Source organism: Microtus ochrogaster, unplaced genomic scaffold, assembly GCF_000317375.1.
Source record: "Microtus ochrogaster isolate Prairie Vole_2 unplaced genomic scaffold, MicOch1.0 UNK11, whole genome shotgun sequence".
In the NCBI taxonomy this organism is placed as follows: Eukaryota; Metazoa; Chordata; class Mammalia; order Rodentia; family Cricetidae; genus Microtus; species Microtus ochrogaster.
In genome coordinates, this window is record NW_004949109.1 from 485449 (window position 1) to 494068 (window position 8620).

Consider the following 8620-nt stretch of genomic DNA (forward strand, 5'->3'; position numbering starts at 1 on the left):
TGCACCACCACCGCCCGGCTACAAACACATTCTTAACAAAATGCATCAGAAACATTCATGTCAATTACAAACCTCATTTCTGCAACTGGTCACATGCCCTTAGCTGGTATTTATAACGACCTCCTCTCCTACCCATTCTGTTTCCTCCACCCTCAGCAAGCACTTCAGCAGATCTTAGCTTTTTCCTAGAGGAGGGACCCAAATCTTCATTCTTGATGGGTCTGTGCCCTTTCTCATCCTGTCTGGACTATGCTGTTGTAGTTTTCCATTGACATTAATCACAGGACATGGTAACACCAAGAAACACCCTAAAGCAGCAGTTCTCCAAGGTTGATGCCCCTTTGGCAAACCTCTGTTTCCAAAAAGATTTACATTATGATTCAAAAGAGTAGCAAAATTACACAGTTATGAAGTATCCACAAAAATAATTTTATGGTTGGGGGTCACCATATGTGTTACGGTTTCTATTGTTGTGAAGAGACACCATGACTACAGCAACTCTTATAAATGAAGACATTTAGTTGAGGGGGCTCACTTACAGTTTCAGAGGTTCAGTCTATTATCATGGTGGGCAGCATGGTGGCATGCAGGCAGAACTGGTGCTGGAGAAGTAGCTAAGAGTCCTATCTATCTTCTGCATTGACCACTTAGGAGAGTTAGAGGGAGATGTGGCGGGAATCACCACCCTGCATCTTTCAAGTTCTTGGTGGTGACACAATCTTTTTTTTAATTATTTTTTTCTAGACAGGGTTTTCCTGTGCAGCCTTATTGTCCTGGAACTCATACTCTAGACTGGGCTGGCCTTGAACTCAGAGATCCGCCCGCCTCTGCCTCCGGAGTGCTGGGATTAAAGGTGTGCGCCACCACCGCCTGACTTGGTGATACTATTTTCTACCCGTCCTCTGGGGATGTAATACTGGTTTGGAAGGCAGAGGCAGCTCTAAAGGCTTCCATTTCGTCTTTCCAATCATAATAGCCCCCCCCCACCCCCCAGGTCAGGGAGGCAGCTTGAGAATTCTGCCAACTTCTAAGTATATCTATCCTAATTATACTTTCTGGGGGTGGGAAATAGCCATGGGATGAGTTTTGGGACCAACTGTGAGTCAGGAGTCAGCGAAAATCCCATTAATGGCCTGACCTCCTGTTTTAGTGGAGGGCCGCAGTGTTTCTTGGGTTCTCCCGGAATCAGAGTCAGTTCAGAACCAGTATCCAATAGACACTGGAAAGTATGGCTGTTTCCTTTCCCTCAGTGCCAGTTACCCTTGCTAAAGGTCATAGGTCCCCCTGAGGAAGGACTGGGGAAAGGCTGGCAGTAAGACCCTTAAGTATTTGATCAAAGTCCTTCCTCAGGGGAACTCAGCCAACCCTTTGTTCAAGGGGTTCAGGGACTGCAAACTGGCTCAAATCTGGAAGTTGGTTTATGGACTGAGACTTCCTATTGCCATGATCCAATGCGGCCTTTCTTTCATTGGTTTGGGAGCTTTTCCTCTCACCAACAAAAATTCAGTAGACTTCTTATCTACTTCATGCCTGGAAAAGGCTTGATTAGCCCACACGAGTCCTGTTGATGTAAAAATCACTCTGCCTGGGCTGACCAGTGAGTCAGGCCATTGCGGACCTTGCTTTGTCTAGCTGCCTGCCCTTTACGACTTCAGTCACCTTGCCTTTGGCGATTCAGGGCTGCCACCTGGCCTCTGCTACTTCAAGGTCCAACTAAACCCATTGCATTTAATTAATCCAGCTGAGCTGCAGCGTCTCCAACCCTAAGGTCTGGGACAAGGAACGGAGTGACAACAGAGCTCTTCAAATGTGCTGGTGCTGTCCTCTTACCATTTTTTTTGTCTTATAGAATTATGAAGGGCGCGTCTTTTGGACCTTCCCGTTGTGGAGGATTGGGTTTTACACAGGGTACCCACTGGAGCACTGAAGTTTCCCTGAGCCTTGAACTCCCTTCATCAGCACTAAGCCAAGGGTATCAACTCCTTTTCGGTAGGTCAGTTTTTTTTTTCTTTTTTCTTTTTTCTTTTTTGGTTTTTCTAAACAAGGTTTCTCTGTAGCTTTGGAGTCTGTCCTGGAACTCGCTCTGTAGACCAGCAGGCTGGCCTCAAACTCACCTGCTTCCCAGGTGCTGAGATTAAAGGCATGCTCCACTACTAACCGGCAGTAGGCCATCTTTTGACAAATGCTTCAACCAACCATTCAAACAAACTTTTGACAGCGTTTAAAAAAAAAAAAATTGTGTGAGCTTCCATATTAAGCCTAGAATCTCTACTCAGGTGGCCCGTATCAATCAACTCAGCCTGACCCAGTTTTCTGTTCCTTCCTCCATTATCCCAGACCCTTAAAACCCATTCCTACACATATTCCCCAGGCGTGTGTTTGAATGCTTTAGCAAATTCATGAAGCTCTTCAGTGGTGTACCTACCTCCCCATGGGCTACACTTTCTACCTCCTCTCTAGGAGCCTGCTTAGCTTTCAGTCTGGTTATAGGTCTAGAAGCCACTATTTGGGGGGTCCCTAGGGAGATCAGTATTGTCCGGCCTGGCATCCCCGTCAGATCCAGTCACTGCTGGTTTATCAGACAATGAAGGATTAATTTCCTCAAAGGTGCAAAAGGCCATGTTTCAGGGGGTGAGGTGGGAGTTATATCTGCCGAGGGAGGCGAGATTACGCCAGGTGAGATACCCTTGAGAATTCCCTACACTCCTGGTACTAATTTCTGTCCCACTCAGGGTTACTATTGCTGTCATGAAGCACCGTGGCCCAAAGCAAGCTGGGGAGGAAGGGTTTGTTTGGCTGCCTCCTCCACATTTCAGTCTGTCGCTGGAGGAAGCCAGGACAGGAATGCAAGCAGGAGCTGCTACAGAGGAGGAGGGCTGCTTTCCAGCTTTGCCCAGTTTGCTTCCTTAGAGAAGCCCAGGATGGCGCCGCCCACCAGGGCCTGGGCACTCCCCCATCTATCAGTAGTTAAGAACATGCTTTACTGCTGACTTTTTTTTTTAAATAGCTTAATTTCTATTTTGTAACCAGAACAGAGATAAACCCTTCAAAATGGATTGATTTAGTCTTTGGCTCACAAGGTGTACCCTGAAAGCTACATAGTGTAGCTCTGTTTCCAGAGTGCTGGGATTAAGGGCGTGCACCACCACCACCCCGCTGCCCTATAACAACTTTTTTTTATATTTATTTATTTATTTATTTATTTATTTATTTATTTATTTATTATGTATACAATGTTCTGTCTGTGTGTCTTCCTGCAAGCCAGAATAGGGCACCAGATCTCATTACAGATGGTTGTGAGCCACCATGTGGTTGCTGGGAATTGAACTCAGGACCTGTGGAAGAGCAGGCAATGCTCTTAACCACTGAGCCATCTCTCCATCCCCAACTTTTTTTTTTAAAGCAATATTTTTCCTAATTATGTATACAGTGTTCTGTCTGCATATATGCCTGCAGGCCAGATGATTATAAGCCACCATGCAGTTGCTGGGAATTGAACTCAGGACCTCTGGAAGAGCAGTCACTGCTCTTAACAGCTGAGTCATCTCTCCAGCGCCCCCCTCCATAACAACTTTTAAGGGCTTTCTTCAATGACTTCCTGTCTAGACTATTTTCAGGGTGGGTGGGTGAAGGGGAGGGGTTGTCACAGAAATCTTTGCTATCTCTCATTCTCAACTATGAGTCTGCATGTTATATACCACTGCAGAAGATGCTCTCTTGCCTACAATAGCCAGCGGCAGCAGGGACCGTGGGTGTCCTATAGCCTCCCGAGGCAGCACAGACGGCAGACATTTCAGCCAGATCTATGGAGGCATTTTCTCAATTGAGGTTCCCTCCTTTCCAGTTACTCCAGCTTGTGTCAAGTTGACATAAAACAACCCAGTACGCCAACCCTTGATCTAGCCAGCAGTCTGGTGTGGAGGTACAGAAAATGGGAGAATCAGGTGGCGTGGTGACATAATTTCCCCTTTCGTGTCTCAGGTTGCTTAGTTGAGACTTCCCCAATCCTTCCCTTTTCCTAAAAGCTCTTACATTCTGGGATTTCTTACATGTGCTCTTACTCAGGTCTTTGGGAGTCTGACTTAGTCAGAAGCTCTTAGTGGAGAATAGTCCCCGTGTTCTGGAGTCACCAGTGAGAACTATGGACGTTATCCTGGACACAGGGTCCAAGGTTGAACCATGAATGGCACACCACCAGCGCTCAGGAATGTCAAGTTCTGAGAAGCCTTGCACGTTGCTCCGTAACACACAGCTCCTAACGCTATTGCTAGGATAGCAAGACGAGGCTCTGGGTACCCACACAGACGCACTCAAATCGCACACGGCCTGCCACACAATGAGACAGGGAGTTTGAGGGCTCATGCCACTTCTAGAATGACAGTGAACACCTTTTCTACAGGCAACGAAGCCAACTGTCACCAGTCAAGAAATAGTCATTTTAGGAACCTCAGACCTGTGTCGTCTTTCTCGATCTGATGCTTCCCACGCTCTCCAGGTAGAGGACAGAAAAGCTTCATCTAAACCATAACTAGGCTCTAAGTCTTGGCCCTTAAATTGGTTCAGCTACTGAACTGAATTGGTCCACTGTCAAAGTGACCTCAAACTGCTTTTGGAATTATTTGGTCCCTGGGAGGTGAACAAAGTCATATAAAACATTTTCAGACTAGAGCGCATTGGAAGAAAAGGAGACCCCTTACTCAGTAACTAGCTCTGTAGACCAGGTTGGCCTCAAACTCACAGAGATCTGCTTGCCTCTGCTTCCTGAGTGCTGGAATCAAAGGTGTGAGCCACCACTGCCCAGCTCCTGATAACGTTCTAATAGCACTTAAAATAATGGTCCTTTTGAAAACTGTCATGTTTGCCAGGACATGCATGGCTTTGGGGCTGACCGGAGGAGGTCACAGATTATAATGAATAAACAACAGGAATGTGTTCAGAAAAGCTGGGATCTGGTAGGATGTAGGCTCTTAGGGGGATGCACCTGCAGCAGCCAGAAAATTCAGCAGCTTTATTATATGCATCAGGATGAGGAGGCTAACATTGGTGGCGGTCCCTATAGAGGAGACAGTCTCAGACTGTAGACATCCTGGGAGGGAGAGCTACAGGCGATACTGTCTACACACTCTCAGAATCAATGGCTCAGACCTGGCAGAAGACCTTGACATTCCAGACTCCAATCCAAGGAAGATAGAACTATCACTGAGTACTAGGATAAGGTCAACCCCAGGTATCAACATACCTTTTCAGGGTCACCTCTTTATATAACCCAGGAAATCGAGTCTTTCGTAAAATTCTCCTAGAGACCAGTATGACATTGGACCAGATTGTTTCAAATCCTGCTTGGTCAAGAAGCAAAGATGCAAACTCTGTCACCATGGGGTCACCTGTCCAGAGTTAAGAGTGTTCCACACCCAAAGCTCAAATACCTTTTTTGATTCTTTTGGAGACCTGCCTTTCTTTCCTCTCTTTTATGAAACCGTGGTGAAATCTATCTTTAAGTATCTCCCTCAATAAGCAGCCAGAGTCTAGGGTATTCACTCACACTGAGTTATGAACCCGTGCTATTCTCTTACTCTAACATGGCTGGGCCCATGTTCCTTCTCACTGCTGCCATACTTAGCAGTCTTGGAAATCACCCTATGGTGGCACTTCTAGCCACTGTGACTGTTAAGAAATCTGTTAAAAAAATTCAGAAAATTAAAAAATTTAGAATAATGTAGTTAGTACAGTTTTGTTCTTCAGACAGGGTCTTGAGATGTAGCCCAGGCTGGCCTAGAACTCATGGAACTCTGCCTGCTTCTGTGCTCATAGACTCTTGTTTTAAATCTGCCAAGCATCTTTGACCCATCTCATTCAGCCTTCTTCTAGTGGGCAGATGGATGAGAAGGGTCTTGGGGTGTAAGATGCACACAAGACAGGATATTCTACTTCAGAGATGCAAGACAACAGAAAGTAACATGACACAACTTAGTGCAAGTTCTTTGCCCTAATCAATTATTCATTTGCAAATACTACCAAAAATAAAAAAATTTATTTAATGGAGTGGTTAAATCATGTAATACATCAGGAACTATATTATAGTTCTCTATTCTCATTGTTTATCTCAAATCAGGGTTGAAATTTCTCCTGAATAATTTACATTTCAAGTGGAAATACAATTTTTACTTAATATACTTAAGTTATAATTAGAAATCAGTTTTATATACAGAAAATTCATAAATATAGAATTTTATTCCCATTTTGTCCTTCAGATATGCAAAAAATTGACTAAAAACTTCCTCTGGGTCTTTGTAATAAACATGTAAATACATATTCACAGTGGGGATGCTTTCTGATAGAAAATAAATGCACAGAAGAAATTTGGTCTTTACCAGAATCCATCATTATGTGTCCATTTCTGAAGATGATGTGATATAATTACATCATGTTCATTCATATTTAAGAGTCTGATACACATAATTCAAACAGAGTAACAGTTTTCTTGTACAAATAATGCTTCATTCTGCATTTCAATTTTCTTTTAAAAGACTCCTTAATCCAACAGCAGGGAGCTTTAAAAGGCTTTGTACAGTTGTGTGCAACTTTCATGCTGATGTGACATTATACACACTCAGCCTCCACAGTCCATGCACACGGGCACACCTCACATGATGTAAGTACCATCTTTGCAGTATTTCATAGACTCCATCTGTTTTGTCATAGCTAGAACATCATTAAATCCAGTACTCAGGCCAGACATATGCTGAAAGTATGCCTCCTTTTCCACTTGGATTGTTAAGTTGTTTACTCCAGCATCTTTAAGTATTCCTGTAATCTGTTAAAAAATTCAGAAAATTAAAGAATTTAGAATAATGTAGTTAGTACAGTTTTGTTCTTCAGACAGGGTCTTGAGATGTAGCCCAGGCTGGCCTAGAACTCATGGAACTCTGCCTGCTTCTGTGTCCCTGAGTTCTGGGATTAAAGGTGAGCACCACCAGGTCCAACAAGATTGATATTTTATGAGTAAATGGCTACTAAGCCCTATAGTGTATAGAATCATTTTTTTTCACCACTATACAAACAAGGATAGTGTATAGAATCTTATAAGTGAATTATCACAGACAAAAGTTACCTGCTGCACAATTCTTTGTTCCAGCACATCAGAGGTCACCTGTATATGAATTGTTCCTGCTATAATATTGGCAGAGTGGCGCCAAAAATGAGGGTCTCGGTATGATATTAATCCTTCAATTTTCTGTATCTGTGAAGTTAAGTAGAGAGGTGATATAAATGATTTTTATAAAATATATACAGATTATTTGATCTAGGAATCATTATGGTGATGTCAAAGAAATAAAAAGATACAGTTTATAATAAGCTGTTCAAGACCTAGAGAACATATTTCGCCTACTCTAAACATTGCCCGGGCATATTTACTTAACTATAGCTTCCTTTACACTGATAATGTACACGCACACATGCATACGGTCACAGAGATAACAGATTTAAAAGACAGCCGAGGGTTGGCTAAATTGTCAACTACAGAAAACTGGCTAAATAAATGTAATATTGCATTGCCATTAATATATACATTTCTTCAATATGGTATTAAATGGAGAAAGCCAAAGTGTTTATTTTTGTTTTTCTTTTATGTATATGGGTGTTCTGTCTACATGTGTACGCATGTAGACAAACTTCTCTGTAATGGGCATATGTGTTAAATATGTTAAATAACATATTTAAAGATACAGTTTTTTTGGTGTGTGAATGTTTTGCTTTCATCTATGTAAATACACTCTGTGTGCAGTGCTCATGAAGGTCACTGGATCCCCTGGATTTACAGACAATCAAGATGCCATGTGGGTGCAGGGAACTGAACCTGGGTCTTCTGTAGGAGCAACAAGCGCTCTTAACTGTTGGAACATGGTCAGTGAATGGAGCTGCGTGAGAATTCTGAGTGTTTGTGGGTAAACTCCAAGAAAACCAGAGTCTTGTGAGCTCAATTTCTTTGAAAACACGAACTGTTCTTGGAATGCTTCTGTGCACCTCCCATGAGTGGTGTTCTTCAGAGCACTCCTACACCTGGCTACTGTTATTTATCATATGCCTCTGCAAAAGCCCATGTTGTTGCCACATTCGGCTTGTCCTTGTGACCGGGACACCTGGCTCACGTGACTCCTAACTCTCAGAGTGTAAACTGAGGCTCTGAATGAAGCTGCTCTGTCACGAGACTGTCAGGCCACCTCATCTTTAGGCTCCGCCCTCCCAGGTTCACACTGCTAGCTGCCAACTAGAGAGGTAAACTGCAATTTATCCTTATGAGATGTTTTTTAAAATAAAAAATACTTTTTAGAACTGAGGATGTTGTTAGTTGATGGAGGGCTTGCCTAACACGTACAAAGCCCTGGGCTCAGTCCCTCATACTGGAAAAAAAATAGATGGTGGTGGAACATGCCTGTATTCCTAGCACTTGGGAAGCAGGCAACATGTGGAATTGAAGTCCAGACTAGGCTACACAAGACCCTACCTCAAAAAATAAGCCAGCAACAAAATCTTTTAAAAGAAGTATGATATAGTATTCATTGATTATGAGAATGTGAGAAAACTTAAGTAACTCATTAAAATGAAAACTGTAATCCTA

The 8620-nt window shown here is 43.1% G+C and overlaps 1 protein-coding gene across 1 annotated transcript in view; it reads right to left on the reverse strand.

Moving 5' to 3' along the window:
* Positions 1–6012: 6012 nt before the first annotated feature.
* Slc30a5 (solute carrier family 30 member 5) overlaps positions 6013–8620 on the reverse strand; it is a 28689-nt gene continuing 26081 nt past the window's right edge. Inside the window, exons 15-16 of the mRNA XM_005366566.2 lie at positions 7112–7240; positions 6013–6814 (exon numbers count right to left, since the gene is read on the reverse strand). Of these exons, the coding sequence (XP_005366623.1) occupies positions 6644–6814; positions 7112–7240 (300 nt within the window). The 3' untranslated portion in view covers positions 6013–6643. The remainder of the gene's footprint in view (positions 6815–7111; positions 7241–8620) is intronic.